The following is a 22,770-nucleotide window of genomic DNA, read 5'->3' on the forward strand; positions in this document are numbered from 1 at the left end:
AGCTTGAGCCATTATATTATATTGTGTTCGGTATCGAGACTCGTACCGGTACTGTGTAAATCCTAATAAATGTTTCACATTAAGGTTGCCGGGAAGAAATCTCACGAAAGCAAGGTAATAAAGTATAAATACATGGCAGAATCGTGAATCTTTTTACAATCACTGAAGATGCTAAGCATATATGGCGCAATTTACAATAAAAATCTGATGCCAAGACAAAGTGTAGCTACATGTAATCGCGTTTCGCAATAATATCAAGTATAGTCTCGTCGGATTTCACTGAGGTTCTAGGTTATTATTATACGTATTAAATATATTATTATTATCTAGTTATAATATTATTTAATTTAGGATTGTTTAATAGTTTTGGTTAAGTTAGTCACCTTTTTTACACAAACGAGTTTTCCTCATACATATTATGAATACAGGATATTAACAAAAGTAACCGTTTCTAAATGTGTCATTTAGAAATCATTAAATATAATTTCTGAACGCACTACTCGCTTCCCATTCGGGGGTCTAGTCAAGACAGCGTAACAGTAGTGTATGTAGTATCTAGTAGTTGGTACCAACTGTCGACACTAGCTGTCATTTTCATACAAATTTAGTTTTCGACTTCCTACATACACCGTCTTAATACAACTACAATTAAGCCGTCTTGACTAGATCCCCAGGCACGCCAAAACAGCCCGAGCTAGGCTCTTAGGGCACACAGCGAGTTTCCATTCCAAAAAAAAGTACTCGCTGACCACCTATCGCCTATCCACAGATCTGCGACATATATCTATTTATATGACGTAATTGCTAATACTCATTTGACGTTCTATTATCTGTCTAACCGGCACGCAACATTGTCTATAAATAATATAACGAGTGGTGATATATATATATATATATATATATATTAAAAAGCCTTCAAAATTGACATTGCATTCTCTTGAGTTAAGCGATCTTTTAGTATTTAGTATTTACTATTTTGATTTCTCAATTAACTGTTAAAAATCAAGATTAACAAAAAATGTGTCAGATTTAATAAAGAACTTTCATAGTTATAGGAATCTTGCATCATTTATTATTTTGTCTTATGACAAATTTCCTATGTGAATTAATTTGTGTATGTTTTTTTCAAATTAAATGAAAAATGGATAATGATGGAAGAAAATGTAGAAAAACGAAGCTTGCTCCACCTTGCTTAAAAAGTAATGTAGGTAATTCGAAAATGTAATTCATTATTTTACCCAATTTTTGAATATTATTAATATTTTACGTTTGTTTTTGTTAGTAAACAAAAAATCAATAATAAACATTAAAAAAATAGGGTGGCTATTTTTTATTTATAAATTATGCATGTTTATATTAATAGATTGTTTTGGGTTAAATAAACTTAACACTAAATTTATTTAAACTTGCCAAATCCACAAAGCAGTTTTAAGAAATGTATATACAAGTTTTTATATTCTCTATGTATACATACTATACCACTGGCTTTTTCATGTGATATTGCTTGCTGTGTGTTCCTGCAAGTAATTAACTTTTGGGTGTCAAAAGTTAATTCTTAAAAATAAAGTATTATAATTGAAAGGTAGTGAAATAATAAGATTCTAAAGCGTATTTCAATACTGTATGGTACATTGAAGTGATCTGGGTAAATAGTAATAAATCACTAGAGCTATTTATGAATCTTGGCTTTGGATTTCTGATTAAGTAATTATCGTAATGCTTTTTATTCACCATTTCTTATAATATAATAATTTATATTTTGTTAATGTAAACTTATTTGAATTAAAATTATCAGATGTTTACAATATTAGAAATCTAGCCAGTTTTGTGTTTTTTTTTTCAGGATGTTGTGGAGAGTACATTACCAAGAATTAAAAGACCATGTAAAAAAGTACTACCTGCAGTAGCTATTGCTACTCAATCTAATGAAACAGATACAAATGCCATTAGGGAAATAAATCCAGGCCAAAGTAATATTATGCCTATGAATTTTGATGTTAAGGTAAAAGTGGAGAATGTTGATAAGAATGCAATAGAAAAACAGCATGAAATAATAAGTTGGAGGGAAATTGTGAAAGAATCTACTGAAATTTATCATCAATCAAATAACATTTGTGATAAAATACTTCATGGACAGGTAAGTTTTGAAAATATTAATTAAATAGTTGTTGCATATGTTGTTTCAACAGCTAATTGATATTCTCCATAGGTTGCTTATATAAACTGGAATGCCCGAGTTTGGTTGTTGTTTATAGATTTATAAGAGACTGCTAATTATAGCAAATAACCAAAATATGTTTTATACAAATTCTTTTTCTGTAATTTCTATTACTTCAAGCTTTTTTTGATTTTGTCATCTTCATGCTAACATAGATTATATAAAACAATCCAAATTTACTTTCAAACAATTTTTTTTAAAACATGGATTAATATTTATACTATCTTATAGGGTTTATAAAATACTAAATCATTTTGGGTTGGTGGGAGTCAAAGCGCTCAATCTCAGTTAGGTCACTGACATTATTCTAACTTAAATGAAGCTTTTCTCTCTATATGTGGACAGTACAAGCAAGAAACCTAAATTAAGATACAGTTTGCCATAAATGTCTGATCTTGCTACTTACACATCTGTTTCTATCTTTTCTGTGATATCTTGTCAGGTCCTCAACACTTGCAAACCGGACGTAAAACTATTTGTAAAAACGCCTCACGAGAAACTATTAGACCGAGCATTCACACGATGGTGCGATTGGGCCTCCCTCACAGAGGAACCCAAAGATCCGCCTTTATTCTACAAATGCTACATCTGCGATATGGCGTGGTGGCATTTGGCCCACTTCCGCGACCACATACGAACCCACGAACCTTCGAGTCTCGACGTCGTTTTAGAAATGATTGACGATGTCGAGTGCAATATTGTCGCTTACTACACCAAATCGGCAAACAAGTTCATCGCAAACATAGAAGGAAAATGCTGGAAATGCGGCGAAAAGGCGTCCGAACACACGAAATTGAAGAATTGTGTCGGATGTAAGAAACGGTTCTACACGTGCAGCAAGCTACGCCAACACCAGTGGTACTGCGAGGAGTTCAAGAAGATGCATCTGGACCTTTTCGCGTCAGCAGAGAAGATATTCAAATGTCACCTGTGTCGGTTTTACTATTTCAAAAAGGAGGACAGTATAGAACACATGATACTGCGGCATTCTGTGCGGTCTGATGTGCCCATACCGGGCTGTTCCGTTTGTGAGAAGTGCAAGGACCTGATCTCATATGAAGATGATCATGTTTGTGAATCTAAAGGGTATGTCAAGACGTGTGGTGCTTGTAAGAAAAGGGTCACCGAAAGCAGTGCTGCAGTCCATCAGATCGAAGGGAACTTCACCTGCTCTGTGTAAGTTGTTTTGCTTTACCATTATAAATAAAGTACAGAAAACAGTAATATAAAATGGGGTATACATAAACCCCTATAAAATTCTCCCGAAAACAGATCACTATTATATATACGGACTAGAACTGGTAATAGTAGTAATTATAATCTTCTTTTTTTTTAGATGCAAATCGAAAATAGTAAAGACTTGTTCAATACATCTCCACGCACTTCGTCATACGATGAACTATGGATTGGCGTATAAGTGCCTCACCTGTAAATTTTTTATAATCTTTGACTTGGAACAGATTAAAAACCACAAAATGCTTTATCATTCCAATCGCGAATTTGATTGTGATCTTGTAAGTATTCATTACTTTAATACAGTAGAACAGAGTTGGCCTAGTGGCTTCAGTTTATAGTGATGAAGCTGCCGTGACTGAAGACCCAAGGTGACGGCTTGTGACAGCTATACAAGGATCACCTACTTGCCTAATAGAAATGATGTAAAACGGATGGATGATTTTGGTATTTATTTTTTATACTGGCTTTAATTTACACATTTATTTTAATTTGCTTCAATTCATGTGGTTTACCCTTACCTATTAAAATACTTTTGATTTCAGATTTCCGTCCCAAAAACCATAGTAGATAGATTAAAATCTACGCCAGGCAAACATGATTGTGAGTATTCTTTTAAAACATATTTTTTTTAAATACAACAAATTATATTCTATCCATTATTGAAAACTTAAATGTTTCAGCACCTGTTGATAGTCAAATAAATACTTTCCCATTGACTCATGACCCTCAAGATACGGAGAATGATAGAGATGATGATGATGTCATCATCATTGATAATGTGCCTAAAGTTATTGTTATACCATCTGATGACGCACCTAACGATGATCTCCCTTGTGTCATTGCTAATATTAAATCCGAACCACTTGAAAATGAAATACAAACATCTGAAACAAAACATAATGTTACACTACAAAATGATTTCGAATGTAAAACGATGGTAATCCAAATACCTGAAGACACAAAAGACGTATTTAAATGCCTTTCAGATGGAAACGGAATTAATGATGATAAAGTATTAGGTATTGATGAAATTAAAAGGGAACCTAATATAGTTATAAATACACTAAGTATGACGACAAATAATGTAAATACCGTCGATCATATACAAAAGTTGAAACCTACAACTCAACAGACTCTGCTAACCAACGTATCACGTAATTTAGAATCAGATGTGAAAATCGAAGTTATAAATAGTGTAGACGTGGTGGAGGAAGAGAAACTAAAGACAGTCGGCCTAAGTGGTACACAATTGAATAAAGAGAAACGAGAAAAAGCTAGACCGGTAGATACATTTAAAAATTTAGAACTAATTACTCCAAAACAGTCGGAAGTATCAGGACGGATAAAGGTAGAAAAATTAGAAGAAACTGTTGACGAAATCGATATCCAATGGCACACTGTTCCAATAAAGGAAGAAGCTGATCCGGAAATGGATTTCAAATTATCAAATATCAGAAGTTTAAGTAATGTCTGTGAAAACGAAATTGATGTTAAGCAGGAAATTAATGAATTCGATCTAAAGGGACAAAGCAAGTATTGGTTCAGCTTTGCGAATAATGTAAGTAATAAAATGTCTGAACTAAACGACAAAATAACATCAATAGACTCGACAAATGATTCGAATACAAAAACTGAATATACTTTAGCAAATATAATCCGTATCACGCGATAGACATATTTTTCCTTCAAATGTCAAAATCTTTAACTAGAGCGTACCAATTCTTAAAAGGCCGGCAACGCACTCGCGAGCCCTCTGGCATTGAGTGTCCATGGGCGGCGGTATCACTTAACATCAAGTGAGCCTCCTGCCCGTTTGCCCCCTGTTCTATAAAAAAAAATTGTTTCCAACAAATATACAGTTTTTACAACATTCCAAATTCACAAGACAAATCCCGTCCCATCCTTTCATCAAAGACATCTCAGCGATACCTATTGACTCCAAAATGGCTGAAACATTCCAAACCTATAATTATGTTAAACCTTATAAATTTCAGTCGCATTTGATCACCATCTCACCGAATGTAATTTTAAATACCGATGATGATAGCGATGATGAAAGGAACCGATCACACAGGAAGATGGGAAAGTGAGTTCTATTTTATATTGTTCTGTTTCATAGTTAGTTCTACTTAAATGAAATATTACAGTCTGAATGTAGATAATTGTTTAATTTAAATGTAATGTAGAGTTTTAATTACAACGGCTGAGGGTAATATGCTGACTCACAAAATACAAAATGTTTTGGATTTTGATATACGGTCAATAGTCATAGTTCGCATCTTCGGAATCTCTCTCTAAATTCCTTTAATAAAATAAACGTATAGATATACGAAACAAACAGGCTTTTTATATACATCTACATGTGTACGCTCAGAGAGTTCAAGGATATGCCCCCTTGTCCGCACTGTGGATAGATCAACTCCGGCACGCCTTGCTTTTCAAAGTGCAACAGATAATTATGCGATATAGATTTGTAGAGATTATTAATTTATTATACATATATAATATTATAATTATATCACCTAATAGATTTTTGGCATTCGTTTAATCTTTGTTGTTCATGTAGTTTGTGCACGCAGAAAAAAAAAATCTAAAATGAACTAGTATATTATTATTTAAATGCAGTATTTTTTCAGTTCAGTAGAAATTTAAACAATAAATTTTATTCAAGTATTTTGTAAATTTTAAAACATTTTCTGAACGAAAAATTTTGTGAAAAATTCGAAGTTGTTTCGAACGACGATTCATTTTGCAGAACCGCTTACAATCGCACCATGGAAAAACAACCTGACGAACCAGATGATTTCACGAATGAGCCACTACCTTCGATGAGTGAACTCATGGAGGTTCAAGATGCTGATGCATATACTTTAGCAACGCCATTCGCGAAGCCCATAATCCCTGCTTCAAAATCGAAAGCACAAAAACAACGTGAGTACAGACAGCGTATCGCAGCATCTAGAACTCCTGCTGAAGCGGCTGCTGCGAGAAAATCAAAAAACGAAAGACAACGCATCAACAGATTACGCCAAGCTGCTAACTTGGCTATTACCAGTGATTCTCTTGAAGCGAAAACTGCTGTTGCATCTACCTCTATTCCAAAAACAAGGGCACAAATACAACGTGAGTACAGACAGCGGATTGCTGCATCCAAAACTCCTGCACAGGCAGCAGCTGCAAGAGAAGCACGTAATATAAGAGATAGAAACAACAGATTACGCCAAGCTGCTAACTTGGCTATTGCCAGTGGATCTCTTGCTGTTGCATCTACCTCTGCTCCAAAAACTAGGGCACAAATACAACGTGAGTACAGGCAGCGGATTGCTGCATACAAAACTGCACAATCAGCACCTGCAAGAGAAACTCGTAATGTAAGAGAAAGAAACAACAGATTACGCCAAGCTCCTGACTTGGATATTGCCTCTGTATATTCTTCTCTAGAAGCGACAACTACATCCTCATCTCGTTCAGAGCAAAGTTTAAACACCGTCCATATTGATACTCAACGACAACTTACCGACCAATAACGTCCAACTTTATCAACAGAACCAGCAGAAACTACTGTACAACCAAGTACTTCTTCAGATCAGCTTCAATTCAAGCACAATTTACTTGGAACACAAAATGGGCATCATCAATCATGAGATCCAAATCTCCTTTTTTGGACAACGATTTTGGCTACCCTTGATCGGTCTGTGACAGACTTTGGTTTAGAAACGACCTTAAACCCATCAGTGCAGCTCAGCTGAAGGTAATTTCGGATTGGTTTATCAAAGAAAATCGACAACTGAGCAGAGAAGAATATAAACTGTTTTGCAACACTTGCAAAAAGTCACTAAAGAAACAATCGATGCCACCGCTGGTAAAAGTTAATGGATTCTCACCACCACCCACCCGCCACCGTTAGATTCCATCAGTGAACGATTGATTTCGCCTCGTCTACCATTTATGCAAGTGCGTCGTCTGCGCCATGATTTTTCATAGGATAAGTGATAAACGTACCAGTCGACGTACAAGAAACGGTAAAATGGTTGCCGCGACAGTTGGATGAGGACGACGGTTTTAATATTAACATTTAAAAGAAATCTTGCCCAAAAATCTGTTTACATTACCGGATATATGTCCGAAAGTACAGTTACTGTTCTGCAGAACTCTCCATTTTATCGTTTGTACGAAATCAAAGTAGACTTCTCAAGACTGAAACTTGCTTTGCCAGACCTCGATTAAATAGAGGATTACCCGTCAAACCGTATAGAAAATAGCTTCGCAGAACAGAACCCTGAATCTGAGATTCTCGCTTCAAGACAACATACCGTGATATGGAACCAAGAAGATTGTCTCAATATCGCACCAGGATACCGGGCAACTCCCCTTAACATAACAAGTTATCTTGGATGAATACAGCTGCGAAGAGTATGTTTTGGAGTAACACGTAAATAAATCAGCTCGTGGAATGGGCAATCAGCGCAAGAAGCAGCATGGTATCTCCTACGTCAACCAATAAGCAAGACAAATCGTCAAGTTACGTACATTCGAACAGTCTTGGAAAGACAAAGTTGCCGCAAACGTCGTCAACTATGAAGAGCGTCCTGCATCTTTAGAACAAGTGTATTTGGCTGAGTTTACATCGTGGTTAATGATTTACGAGGAGGATGACGTGCACGTGGATGGAGAAGAAGATCTAGAAAGTGTATCCGTAGCAAGATGGTCAAGAGCACAAAATCAATATGGTAGACGACTAATCCTGTATATACATTACGACATGGACGAAACTGTCAATTATAAGCGAGAAATGGTTTTACTGTACATACAATTTCGCTATGAAGCGTTAGAAATTGTTGATCAAAATGAATTTCTCCAATTATTTGGCGACAAAGACGAGATCATGGAACTTCGAGTCAAATTTGAACATTGAGAACGTCATAAGAAGACTTGAAGCGATGATGACTTTGCAAAATGAAGACAACAGTAATTTGCGGGAAGAAGAATCCAGAACAGCCTTTGTTCAACAGTTGGTAGGAGAGAATGGTGCCGAAAACGTCGATGATGTTCACCGATTCGTCCCACGACAAGGATTCTTGATGGTAAAGAAAGCAGCAATGTAATGTGAAAGCAGCAGTATTGTGAACTTGAACAAACAACTAATCCAGAAGAACGATAGATTATCCTTGGGAAGGGCCATCCAAGGAAGAATTGGCCCAATGCTAACTGGTTTCATCAAATGCGACGATGTGTAGAGAGGAACGGAGATTACTTCTAAAAAGAAAAGTATTGGCAACGTTCTACATAAAGCCGATTTTCATTTTCTAAAACACAAATTGTAAGAAATTAAATATCATATATAAATTTACATAATTGTATTTATGCTTACAAATAAATGTAACTTGATCAATTCAATTGTGATTTCCATTTACTTCCTTCTCTATATCCATACAAAATATCTATCAAACAAATTAAAATTTTCTTTTGAAAAAATGCAACCATTACAACACTATGTTCTTATGACGTTTTCACGTTCAACTATCGTCAGTAAACCGACTTTACAGACAACCGATCTTATTTGAATGAATAATGGTGTGTACACTATTTATACCTAGCTATTTTTTTTATAGAGAAGAAAAACTAAAAGAGCTAAAAAGAAAAAGAAATCGTGAACGTCAAAGGGCATATTATCATCGTCAGAAACTTTTGAAGAAAAATGAAAAGAAAATAAAAAAAGAAAGACAAAAGAAAGAAAAAGTACCGAAATCAAATGCTGAACGTCAAAGGAAATTTCGTCAACGTATTGCAGAAAAATCTTATATGGATATGTAATATGATTTTATATTTAATTATAACAAATTGTTATATATGCCTCAATATTACTTTACGATTTCCTCATTTTTTTCACAGGCAAAGACAAAAATTTGACAGTAATGAAGTAAATGTCGTGAAAAGGGCTGTTGAAAATATAGAAAAAGTAACCATACCAGAAAATCAATTTAACAGCCAACATCTTCAAATATATGAACAGCGTAATGAATGCATTACTCCCGAAGTTATTCTACACAGGAACACAGGAATTCCTGGCGATGGTAATTGTCTATTCCACTCGCTCATAAGTGTTTTGCAACTTCAAATTGAGACTTGTGACTTGAGACATCAGTTACGCGATTCACCCTATCTAAACTCCTGCCACAATCCGCAAGAAGCATACAACATTCTATCAAGCGCTAATGATTACGGAGATTTGGATTGTTTGTACTTATTTTCAAAAATGTACAATCAAAACGTTTGTGTACATTATTGTTTTTACAATATAACTACAAAGAATCAAGACACTATCTTTTGTCATTTTAAAGCGAATGATACACGAAACTGGATTCATCTTCATCTTCTTGAACAACATTTCACACCTTTTTTTGAAGTATCAGGTTTATTGGAGACAATACAAGACGCTACCCAAAATGAAGTCCATGTTGATGCCAATATTCAACTATTGCATGATAATTATGATGAAGATACTATCGAAGATCATGAACAAAATTTCAAGAACAATCATGTAAATAAAATTGAGATTGATAGAGAAAATCGAATTGGTGAAAATATTATGGATTCTATTGTTGATGGTAATATTCCAGTTTACAAAAATTATCGTAAACACATTACAAGTCATATTGATTTTTATAAAGACTTCACGACTAATACATTTGGTCATTCTTGTATTATTTGCGATAGACTATGGTGGAAAAGAGACTTGAAAATGTCGACCAGTAAACATGAGAGTATTTTGAAAACAATAATGCAGGTAATCTTAATTATATAGTTTTTATTTATTTATTCACTTTACATATTTCTTTTTCTTTCTATATCCTGATAATACGAATTGGATTTTTTTAGAATTACACACCAGGTGAAATTGTTCAAGTCTGCTCTACGTGTTATACATCGTTGGAAAAACGAAGAATTCCTCTCATGTCGACCTACAATGGTTTTGCATACCCTAAAATTCCATCACATTTACCAACGTTAAACCTTATCGAGCAACGATTGATTTCACCGATAATACCGTTCATGCAAATTCGTAGGTTAAGGCACATTAATGGCCAGTCCGGTATTTATGGCCAGATAATTAATGTTCCCGTCGAAATTAATACAATGGTGGAACTATTGCCAAGAAGCATTCAAGATGATCATTGCTTTTATGTGCATTTGAAAAAAAAGATGATTCACAAAACTAGTTATGTCCAAGAACTTATTAATAAGAGCGATATTAAAGAGTGGCTGTCGTATTTAGTCTCTACGCCTCTTTATATTTATCATGCCATTAAAATCGATGAATCTTTTTTTACCGCCAATGAACGTGCTTCGCAATTGAATATGGATGAAATAAGTGAACATGTGCCAATAGAAGAAAATTTAGTTGCGCAACAACAAACTCTCATGTGGAATGATGATTATTTTTTGAGTCTAGCACCCGGTGAATATAACAAGCCAATCAGTATTTTAATGGATGAACATGCGGAAGAACTATCTTTTCCGACAATCTACGGCGGTCAGTTTCGAACATACAGAGATGGTGTTACTGTTACTCCATTCATGCAAGCTACCAGCGAACTTCGGCGTACTGATAGGCGTGCTACTGATCCTCAACATCTTTTATATATCGCTGCTAAAATCATGAGGTTGCGGGTTAGTGGATGTGTCAACGTTGCGTTTAAGCATGTTGGACAAGGTGCATCAATTACGAAAGAGACCATTCAATCTGAAGAATATATAAATAATTGTTTAGAAACAAATCTCGCATTTCTTCGCTACATACCAAATTCTGCTTGGTTTTGGTCAGATCGCAAAAAAGATCTTTTTGCAATGATCAGACAATTAGGGCCACCGACTGCTTTTATGACACTTAGCGCCAATGAAACTGGCTGGGAAAATTTGTTGAAACTACTGTACAAATTGAAAAACGATGGAGCGGAAATTTCAGATGAGTCTTTATCAAAAATGAATTATGTACATAAAGCTCAACTTGTGAATGAAGATGCGGTAACCTGTGCTATTTATTTTAATAAAATGGTAAATTGTCTGGTAAAAGTTTTGCAATCAAAGAAAAGAAGTCCATTCGGAAAATATAGAGTAGAACATTATTTCAAAAGAATAGAGTTTCAACATTGTGGTAGCCCACATGCTCATATTCTTCTTTGGTTGGAAAATGTTCCTGAAGATTTATCAAGCAATGATCCCGAAGTGATTAAATTAATCGACGAATTAGTTTCTGTGTCAGCGTCAGAGGCGTCTGGAAATATAAAACTCGTAACACACAAACACTCATTAACGTGTTATAAAAAAAATAATCCTAATGAAAAGCAAGAATGTAGAGTTGGTGCACCTTTTATGCCAACAAAAAAAACTATTTATTTGATACCTATGAAAGACACAGAACCCGATTACTCGGAAGCACTTTTCGTAGAATATAAGAAACAATTTAAATTTATAAAACATAATCTCGAAAATGTTGACTACACTAATTTTGATGAATTTTACTCGCATAATGGTATTATTTCTGATGATCATTACTACAATATTATTCGTGCTGGTATCAATAGACCGACATTATTCTATAAAAGAACACCAGCAGAAAAATGGCACAACACTTTCAATCCATTCGTATTACATCATTTGAAATCGAACATGAATTTTCAGATTATACTAGATGAATATGCTTGTGCAACATATGTTGTTGAATATGTCAATAAGCATAATAGATGCATCAGTAATTTGCAAAGACAAATAATTGATATAGTGGATGAGCATCCAGATTTCGACATTGTCGATATCACGAAAAAAATTAGTGTTGACATACTCCAATCTGTTAAAATGAAGGCACAAGAAGCTGCTTGGTATTTATTAAGAGAGCCTATGGCTAAGTCATCGGTGGTGACAGTCTACATTCCAACGGTATATCCAACTGAACGCGCAAGGATGAGAAAATCTATGAAGGAACTTGAAACTCTAGATGATGATTGTGCGAACGTTTGGAAAGAGAATTGGTTTAATAAGTACGAGAAAAGACCTGAAGAACTCCGCGATGTTACGTTAGCACAATTTGTTGCAAAATATTACCTAAATAAAAAGGGGACTTACGCTAAAAGAGATACTGCAAGAATAATAAGATACAGGAACTACGATATGGCCGACAATTACAACGATTATAGGCGTGAGATGGTTCTGTTGCACGTTCCATTTCAAAGTGAAGAAAATGATATTATTGCTGAAAATAAATTCATTCAAATATACGAGAACAACAAAGATACGATACAAGAACGTAGGAAAGAATTTGAATCAAATTTTGATATCGAGAAAACTTTAGATATTTGTAGACAGTTGTGCGGAGAAAACGATAAAAATCAACAAGAACACGAAGAATTTTGGATATATTGCATGAAAGAGATTCTTATGACTGAAGGGCTGTTGAAAATATAGAAATTGTAACGCTACAAGAAAATTAATTTCATAGCCAACAAATTCAAATTTATGAACTGCGTACTCAGAAATCAGTTACGCGATACACCCTATTTGAACTCCTGCCACAATCAGCAACAAGCATATTACATTCTATCAAGCGCTAATGATTGTGGAGATTTGGAATGATTGTATTTATTTTCAAAAATGTACAATCAAAATGTTGGTGTACATTATTGTTTTTACGACATAACTACAAAGAATCAAGACACTATATTTTGTCATTTTAAACTTACTTTTATGAAGTATTTTTGACATATTAGAGGCAATACAAGACACTACCCAAAATGAAGCCCATGTTGATGCTAATATTCAACTATTGTGTGACAATTATGATGAAGATTCTATCGAACATAACATAATCATAAACACCTTAACAATCATGAAAATAAAATTGAGATTGATAGAGAAGATCGAATTGGTGAAAATATTATGGATTTTATTGTTGATGGTGATGTTACAGTTACCAAAAAATGTCATATAAACACATTACAAGTTATATTAATTCTTATAAAGATTGGGATTTTATTTTAATTCATTTGCTCATTCTTGTATTATTTGCGATAGACTGTGATGGAAAATAGACTTCAAAATGTCGACAAGTAAAGATAAGAGTATTTTTAAAACAATACTCCAGGTAATCTTCATTATGTATATAGTTTTTTAAGCTATTGCATAAATGTTATCTTTGAGAGCCGATACCGAATCAAGAAATTTCGTAACGAAATAAAACCTAACTCATTTCAGTTATTTACATATTATATACAGTATTTAATTTAAAAAAATGTTTTCTTATCGCTCAAAAAAGTGTAACTAAAATTAATATAAAAAAACTACATAATTATAATTGCATAAGTTGAGGAAAATTCTATGCAATTGCTTTACCGCGGCAGTCCCTGAGTGCCACGCGTTTTTTTTTTTGAACCACGACAAATTAAGTATTTGTTTATAAACATAATTTCCAGGTACACAGAGAAAGAGAGGTTGAGGCAGACTGCAATTTATTAGATGCAAAATATCGGAAAGAGTCTGATTTGAAACGACATTTGGCGTCAATGCATAAAAGGAAAGCGCCAGATATTATCACAAATGCCGATAGTGAAAGTGTAAATGTCAAGTCTGAACCAGAGCAATATAGCTGGCCATGCATCATACTCGTGAACGAGTGCGTCATACTCGTGAGTGAGTGTACTTGTGGTGACTAGTCGGACTTGAATTGTTGATGTGATGTTAGTTATTTCGACTATGTATTTGCGTGTTATTCCCACAGGAATGTAAGTGGTGCTCCTATTTCACCATGTCTCCTGATAGAGGCCAAATATTTGTTTTTAATTTATTTTATTATTATTAATTATGAAGTCATGTGGAAGTCGGCTAGCCATTATATTATTGTCTGGTATCGAAACTCGTACCGGTACCTACTGTGTAAATCCTTACAAATGGCAGATTCGTGAATCTTTTTTCAGTAATTATTGTAGATATTTATTTGTGTATCCTTAGATAAGCTAAGCATATATGGTGTAATGTATTTAAAAATATAAATTAATGAAGTGTTAAGTGGTTTGTTCATTACGACTCTACCCTGACGATTTGCGATAATTTTCCTGTGCATCAATGGATTTTATGTGCGTATTGCTCATACGAAATTGACAGTGACATATGACATTACACGCCAGTAATTAGATAATGTATATGTATACGCCTGTCTGATTTGCCTGAAGTTTTATTTCGTAAGACTTTTTATAGAAATATGTGTAGTTTAAAAATGATAGTATTGTATATTTCATTACAAGTGCGGAACGCCTGTCATTGCAAAGAGTTCCGACGAATTTGTACCCGAGCCGAGGCGCAGCCGAAGGTGACAATCCTAACAACCCATCTAATTACTGACGTATAATGTCATATGTCACTGTATTGTATGTGCAATTTCAACTAAATTGTTGTATTGTAAAAATATATGGAGATGGCTAATGGGCTAGATGCCGCTGTGATGTAAAGTTATACCGCCGCCCATAAACTCTCACATTGCCAGAAGGCTGGCAAGTACGTTGCCGACCTTTTAAAAATTGGTAAGCTGTTTTCTCAAAGGACCCTAAGTCGAATTGGTTCAAAATACTTTAGTGGGCTGCTGGTTCCACATAGTGATGGAGCGCGCAAACTATAGTCATGGATGCAGAGAGACCCCATATCTCATTTCTCTCACGCAACGCCAAGGGATCAAGCAGCTCGGAAAGTGACTGGTCGTCAACGATTCAAATCGCTTTTTGATGAATACGGTCAAGGTCTCTCCTCTTTTTAACTATAGATCGTATAGTGCTACTGGAAACTAAGAAAAATATAAAATAAACTAAAAGTAACACAACCACTCAGTCCAACTGACCAGCCACCACGCGTTTTTAAATTAGAGATTCGGTTTGATTTACTCCTTCTATTTCCTTTATTTTACGATAAGCTTTGAACTTTTATGACAAGAGGTTCCGAGAGACCTACAGGTTTATGGATTAGAACCCAAATAATTAGTGACTGCAAAGTCAAATCGAAACTGAAATTGCGAAAGGTTATTTCATTCCTTGTCTAGTCGAATTTACTGAGGTTTTATCTAGGCCTCACTTGCTACATTTTTAGACAAATCATTACATCACTAAATATTAATATAGGGTACAAAACGAACCATTTCAAAATGTTTGAATTTGGAGAAATGGTATGGAACACAGATCTAAATTTTATTTCTGAACGCACGATCGTGGGGAGTTTTCTCCATGCGAGCATCAGTTGACAGTTGACAGTCCACACTCCACCGTCATCAGTATTGACTAATGACTAGGTATTAAGTGACAAGTGTATTCAGTTACGAACCGCCAGCGGTTTGATGTATATTGTACACTAGTAGAATTAAGAATATCCTACATTGCGAAAAGCCAGACTCGTCAGTCGTCACTAAAACTTGCTCTACTTTATATTTTTTTAAATGTCGAGAAAATCTCAGCGTGTTGTACTGAAAAGCCAGGTATGTAAATTATTGTATAGACGTCTGTAGTTGCTAAAACACATGAAATAAGCAAAGGAAAGTAATATAATTTGAAAATAACAAATTTTACTAAAAGAAGACTTCATTTCATGTTTAAAAGTAAGTAAAATGAATTTATGGTTTTTTTAGGCAAGAGAAATTATTTCTAAAGTTTATGATTTTATGAAAAAAGAAGCTAGTAAAAATTATGCAGAAAAACTCACTGATGCTCGATGGAGAACCGCAGAGGCTATTGGAGTATCTGAAAGCACAGTGACTAGAATTTTGCGCGAAAGAAAACAATGTAGTAACAAGCAAACTACAGTACCTGCTAAGGAATCGAATATTTCTACGGAGACTGATGCTATAGTCCCAAGTGCAGAGTGTACAACAGAGCCGACTATAGAAGCGGAAATTGAGTCTGAAGATGAAAATGAATCGAAGACGTCGAATTTAGTAGGCAGAAATCCTTCTATTTTAACATCACCTATGAAGAAGAGAATGGTAAGACCACATAAAATGTATTTAGATGAATATGATATTGGCGTATAAAATTGAAGTAGATTTAACAATTAATTTAACATTTAATTGAATAATTATTTTATTTGTTGGGCAATTTTGTTTTTGTACCCCTGGTATTTATGATTCTTGCCTTGGATTTCTGATTTATAATGAAATTAAGTAATCATCTTACAACGTGATTTCAGTTCTTTTATAAGTAATTCTTTTTAGACTGCTGTGGAGAGTACATTAACAAGATTTAAAAGACCATGTAAAAACGTACTCCCTGCAGTAGCTTTTGCTACTCAAACTATTCAAACAAACACCAATTCTATTCAGGAAGTAAATCCAGACCGAAGTAATATTATGCCTATGAATTTTGATGTTAAGGTAAAAGTAGAGAATGTTGTTAAGAATGCAATAGAAAAACAGCATGAAATAATAAGTTGGAGGGAAATCCTGAAAAAATCTACTGAAATTTATCTTCAATCAAATAATATTTGTGATAAAATACTGCATATACAGGTAAGTTTTGAAAATATTAATTAGTTGTTGTGTATGTTAGTTGCTTGAACAGCTATTAATAATAAAATATTAATTATTTAATTTTAATTAGTTACAATTAAACACATAATGTACAGCTGTTTGCACGGCTATTTGATCTATGGTCTATGGTGGCACATACAATCTGGAATGCCCGAGTTAGATTCATAAATAATCAATGTTTATAGATTTGAAAACACTTATTATGTCAAATAACCAGATTATGTTTCTTACAAATTTATTTTCTATATTTTTCATTTCTTGAGGTAGTTAAAATATACATTACTAGAGACCCGCCCCAGCTTCACTCGGGTGCAATGCTGATGAAAAGCAGGTTTTTATTATGTATTGTTTTTTCCGTCACTGGAAAGCTCCGATAATATACGCGTTCGGTCGCTGCTAAATAAGCTGTAATGGGCTGTATAGATCTATATTAAATAAACAATGTATTCAAGGTATTTAATTGGTTAAAGATTAATGCTGTATTGGTTAAAATCGCTTCGAAAATTAGCCATTATTTGTCGTAAAAAGTAAATGACAAAAAAAGTTATTGTGGGTTATCCATAAGAGATAGACATATACCATCAGTGACTTTTCTGTAGACCTTTTCAATGTGTACAATACTTAGTACATTATTTTGATAAAACTCGTAGGGTTCAGCCTGCGTTTGCAATGTAAGCGGAAAAAATGTAATTATTTACGACATCACATTAGACAAAACATTTAATGAAACCTAGATCAACATTCTTCAAGCCATTTTTAATTGTCATCTATAGCTAACATTGAGTGTATAAAACAAATTAAATTTATTTTTAAATAGATTTCTTGAAACCATGGATCGAGGAGTCATTTATATTATATAATATGGATTATTAATCTAAAATCTCTTGCATAAACCTTATTATTCTAACTTAAATGAAGCTGTTGTCAGGTCCTCAACACCTGCAAACCGGACGTTAAAGTATTACTAAAAACGCCTCACGAGAAACTATTAGACCGAGCATTCTCGCGATGGTGCGATTGGGCCTCCCTCACAGAGGAACCCAAAGATCCGCCTTTATTCTACAAATGCTACATCTGCGATATGGCGTGGTGGCATTTGGCCCACTTCCGCGACCACATACGAACCCACGAACCTTCGAGTCTCCGCGTCGTTCTAGAGATGAATGACTTCGTTGAGTGCAATATTGTCGCTTACTACACCAAATCGGCGAACAAGTTCATCGCAAACATAGAAGGAAAATGCTGGAAATGCGGCGAAAAGGCGTCCGAACATACGAATTTGAAGAACTGTGTCGGATGTAAGAAACGGTTCTACACGTGCAGCAAGCTACGCCAACACCAGTGGTACTGCGAGGAGTTCAAGAAGATGCATCTGGACCTTTTCGCGTCAGCTAAGAATATATTCAAATGTCACCTATGTCTGTTTTACTTTTTCAAAAAGGAGGACAGTATAGAACACATGATACTGCGGCATTCTGTGCGGTCTGATGTGCCCATACCGGGCTGTTCCGTTTGTGAGAAGTGCAAGGATCTGATCTCATATGAAGATGATCATGTTTGTGAATCTAAAGGGTATGTCAAGACGTGTGATGCGTGTAAGAAAAGGGTCACCGAAAGCAGTGCTGCAGTCCATCAGATCGAAGGGAACTTCACCTGCTCTGTGTAAGTTGTTTTGCTTTACCATTATAAATAAAGTACAGAAAACACTAATATAAAATGGGGTATACATAAACCCCTATAAAATTCCCCCGAAAACAGATCCCTATTATATATATGGACTAGAACTGGTAATAGTAGTAGTAATATTAGTAATTATAATCTTCTTTTTTTTTTAGACGCAAATTGAAAATAGTAAATACTTGTTCAATACATCTCCACGCACTTAGTCATACGATGAACTATGGATTGGCGTATAAGTGCCTCGCCTGTAAATTTTTTATAATCTTTGACTTGGAACAGATTAAAAACCACAAAATGTTTTATCATTCCAATTCCGATTTTGATTATGATCTTGTAAGTATTAATTATCCATTACTTTAATACGGTAGAACAGAAATGGCCTAGTGGCTTCAGGTTATCGTGAGGAAGGTGCCATGACTAGGTGATCAAGGAGGCCAAGACCCCAGGGTACGGCCTGTGACGGCCTGTGACAGCTCCACAAGGATGCTACTTGCTTATTAGAAATGATGTAAAACGGATGGATGATTTTGGTATTTATTTTTTATACTGCCTTTAATTTACACATTTTTTTAATTTACTTCAATTCATGTGATGCCTTTACCTATTAAAATACTTTTGATTTCAGATTTCCGTCCCAAAAACCATACTAGATAGATTAAAATCTACGCCAGACAAACATGGTTGTGAGTATTCTTTTAAAACATATTTTTTTTTAAATACAACAAATTATATTCAATCCATTATTGAAAACTTAAATGTTTCAGCACCGGTTGATAGTCAAATAAATACTTTCCTATTGTCTCATGACCCTCAAGATCCGGTGAATGATAGAAATGATGATGATGTCATCATTACTGATAATGTCCCTAAAGTTATTGTTATACCATCTGATGACGCACCTAACGATGATCTCCCTTGTGTCATTGCTAATATTAAATCCGAACCACTTGAAAATGAAATACAAACATCTGAAACAAAACATAATGTTACACTACAAAATGATTTCAAATGTAAAACGATGGTAATCGAAATACCTAAAGACACAAAAGACGTATTTAAACGCCTTTCAGGTGAAAACAGAATTAATGATGATAAAGCATTAGGTATTAATGAAATTAAAAGAACATATAATGTAAATACCGTTGATCATATAAAAAAGTTGAAACCTAGAACTAAACAGACTCTGCCAACCGACGTGTCACGGAATTTAGAATCAGATGTGAAAATCGAAGTTATAAATAGTGTAGACGTGGTGGAGGAAGAGAAACTAATGACAGTCGGCCTAAGTGGTACACAATTGAATAAAGAGAAACGAGAAAAAGCTAGACCGGTAGATACATTTAAAAATTTAGAACAAATTACTCCAAAAGAGTCGGAAGTATCAGGACGGATAAAGGTAGAAAAATTTGAAGAAACTGTTGACGAAATCGATATCTCATGGCACACTGTTCCAATAAAGAAAGAAGCTGATCCGGAAATGGATTTCAAATTATCGAACATCAGAAGTTTAAGTAATGTCGGTGAAAACGAAATTGATGTTAAGCAGGAAATTAATGAATTCGATCTAAAGGGACAAAGCAAGTATTGGTTCAGCTTTGCGAATAATGTAAGTAATAAAATGTCTGAACTAAACGACAAAATAACTCGACTAAGACAAATGACTCGAATACAAAAACTGAATATACTTTAGCAAATATAATCTGTAGCATAGACATATTTTTTTTTAAATGTCAAAACCTTTAAATAAATATTTGTTTCGAACAAATATACAGTATTTACAATATTTCAAATCCACAAGGCAAATTTCGTCCTTCCATCTCAGCGATACCTCTTGACTCCAAAATAGCTGAAACATTGCAAAACTATAATTATGTTAAACCTTATAAATTTCAGTCGCATTTGATCACCATCTCACCGAATGTAACTTTAAATACCGATGATGAAAGGAACCGATCACACAGGAAGATGGGAAAGTGAGTTCCATATTATATTTTGTAATTACTAAATAAATGAAATATTCTTAAACGACAGTCTGAATGTAGATAATTGTTTAATTTAAATGTAATGTACAGTTTTAATTACAATTTTTATTCGTGAACGGCTGAGGATTCTGACTTCCGAAAATACAAAATGTTGTGGATTTTGATATACGGTAAATAGTCATAGCTCGCCCTTAGGCTATCTTCGGAATCTCTTCCTAAATTCCTTTAATAAAAAAAACGTATAGATATACGAAACAAACTGGCTTTTTATATACTATAATATTTCTTCACGTGTACGCTCAAAGAGTTCAAGGATTTTTTCTTTCGAAAATTTCGTCAATGTATTGCAGAAAAATCTTACATGGATATGTAATTTGATTTAATATTTAATTATAACAAATTGTTATATATGCCTCAATATTACTTTACGATTTTCTTATTTTTTGAAGAGCGTTGCTGGCGTCGTAGCGTCATATGCAGCGTTGCTTCATCCTTGACTATTGTCTCCCTCTAATACGCGGCATTCTACTCTCCAGATTGGGGCGCGTTTGATTCTCTGTCCTTTTCTTGTCTCTCTTTCTCTTTTTCTCCCGCTTTTTCCTTGTTACTCCTCCGTATTTTGGCCTCACGTTTCTACAATTTACTTCAGCAAAGTTTTAAAATAGGATAACATAAAATTAAGAACTGGCAGTAAATGTAAAATTAAATTCATTTAATATTTCTTTTTTTGACGTTCATAAGTGTACATTGTTACCTACATGAATAAATAAATTTTGAATTTGAAATTTGAAACTAATAGCTTAATTATAAAATACTTATTAATTGTAGAGGTTTACTTACCATTACAAATAATTGGTGACATTATGATTGAACATGACAATAATCAAATGGAAGTTGATGATAGAAATCTGACTATAGATCATGTACAAAAACCGAAAAAATTAATTTTTATTTTACTTTTATGATCATCCTTGACTCTAATAATAATTTACTAAATTTACCAAACTAAAATAATGGATTTATAGGTTGAATAAAGCGCCAAAAACTTCTGCAGAACGTGGTCGAGAATTCAGAGCACGAAAAGCACTGCTTAAACAACTACGTAAGCAACAACAGGAACCAGGTCCATTAGAAAAAAAACAAGTTCCCTCTGAAATAACGATAATAGAAAAAAGAGCAAAGTCTGCAGAGGCAACACGGCGTTGGAGAGAGAAAAAAAGAGGCGTTAGTGAGTCATCAAAAAAACAGGCGAAAACTGCAGCTGAACGCATGCGAGAATACCGAAAGAGAAAAAAAATTTAAATATTAATTTAAATATAATACTTATGTCATTGAAGGCTCGTAGAAGTCTTATTTATATTTTCTTACTTAGAGCAAAGAAAATACTGTTGGAGCAGCAAAGCGGTCAAGATTTATATGCTATTGTAATTTATTATTTTTTACCTAAAAAAATAATAAATTTAAATATTTGTAGAAAATTAATCTATGTATATGTACCTATTGTACACACACACACACATATACATACAGATGGAGCTAAAGAAGTTTTACTTTAGTCGTGTGGTCATAAGCAAACGCGTTTTTTTTCTCTTCACTCCTGCCACAATCTGCAAGAAGCATATAACATTCTATCAAGCGCTAATGATTACGGAGATTTGGATTGTTTGTACTGGTCACGGCTGTAAAGCACGCAAATGCGGATAAATTTAAAATTATGTTTAAATAATTATAAGTTTACATAACTTCAATCCGTTAAAAAAGTGTTTTTCTTTAAATGTGTAAAAGTTATGTTAATAAAAACAATACTAACCTAATGAACTGATTAGTGTTTTGTTTATTACGAATCTTAACCCTGACTTCATGCGATTTCCTGTGCATCAATGGTCGTTCATTGTACGTGCGTAATGCCCATACGATCAAGGCAAACATCGTTAAAACTCTGGCATGTCTTAGGCAAAATCGACTTGTGTCAGGAACAGAACGCTGATCAAAGTTCAAATTTTTTATTAAAATATATGGTTATTAAAGGTTGTAGCGCTATAATTATTTTTAATTTAAACCAATATTGTGATCAGTCAATTAAAAAAATAACTTAAGTA

At 34.0% G+C, this 22,770-nt stretch overlaps 2 protein-coding genes across 6 annotated transcripts in view; both read left to right on the plus strand.

Moving 5' to 3' along the window:
• Window positions 1–988: 988 nt before the first annotated feature.
• Window positions 989–22,770, plus strand: part of LOC110995992 — a 32,443-nt gene continuing 10,661 nt past the window's right edge. Inside the window, exons 1-11 of one of the 4 annotated variants that reach the window (XR_006750966.1) lie at window positions 989–1,208; window positions 1,844–2,137; window positions 2,661–3,394; window positions 3,555–3,732; window positions 3,997–4,054; window positions 4,135–5,012; window positions 5,449–5,540; window positions 9,067–9,264; window positions 9,347–10,241; window positions 10,334–13,592; window positions 13,921–14,207. Coding sequence is in view for 1 of the 4 variants with exons in the window: in XM_045633202.1 (XP_045489158.1) it covers window positions 1,142–1,204; window positions 1,844–2,137; window positions 2,661–3,394; window positions 3,555–3,732; window positions 3,997–4,054 (1,327 nt within the window). In the remaining 3 variants the exon portion in view is untranslated. The other 3 variants (XR_006750965.1, XR_006750967.1, XM_045633202.1) reach the window with 3 other exon arrangements.
• Window positions 15,840–22,453, plus strand: LOC110995993. 2 transcript variants are annotated; one of them, XM_045633205.1, is made up of 9 exons: window positions 15,840–15,962; window positions 16,113–16,466; window positions 16,695–16,988; window positions 17,938–18,671; window positions 18,845–19,022; window positions 19,315–19,372; window positions 19,454–20,295; window positions 20,583–20,662; window positions 21,697–22,453. In XM_045633205.1, exons 1-9 carry the CDS (start codon window positions 15,924–15,926, stop codon window positions 21,971–21,973), a joined length of 2,856 nt encoding a protein of 951 aa, XP_045489161.1. In that variant the 5' UTR covers window positions 15,840–15,923; the 3' UTR covers window positions 21,974–22,453. The 2 variants fall into 2 exon arrangements, with proteins under 2 accessions (XP_045489161.1, XP_045489162.1); XM_045633206.1 differs by lacking the exons at window positions 15,840–15,962; window positions 16,113–16,466; window positions 16,695–16,988; window positions 17,938–18,671; window positions 18,845–19,022 and adding an exon at window positions 19,032–19,219.

This window comes from Pieris rapae, chromosome 22, assembly GCF_905147795.1.
Source record: "Pieris rapae chromosome 22, ilPieRapa1.1, whole genome shotgun sequence".
Lineage (NCBI taxonomy): Eukaryota > Metazoa > Arthropoda > Insecta > Lepidoptera > Pieridae > Pieris > Pieris rapae.

Coding starts and splice junctions, on each gene's coding strand:
- LOC110995993 (XM_045633205.1), top strand. CDS start 15,924: ATGTCGAGAAAATCTCAGCGTGTTGTACTGAAAAGCCAG. Junction 16,467..16,694: donor CACCTATGAAGAAGAGAATG/GTAAGACCACAT, acceptor AATTCTTTTTAG/ACTGCTGTGGAGAGTACATT. Junction 18,672..18,844: donor GGGAACTTCACCTGCTCTGT/GTAAGTTGTTTT, acceptor TTTTTTTTTTAG/ACGCAAATTGAAAATAGTAA.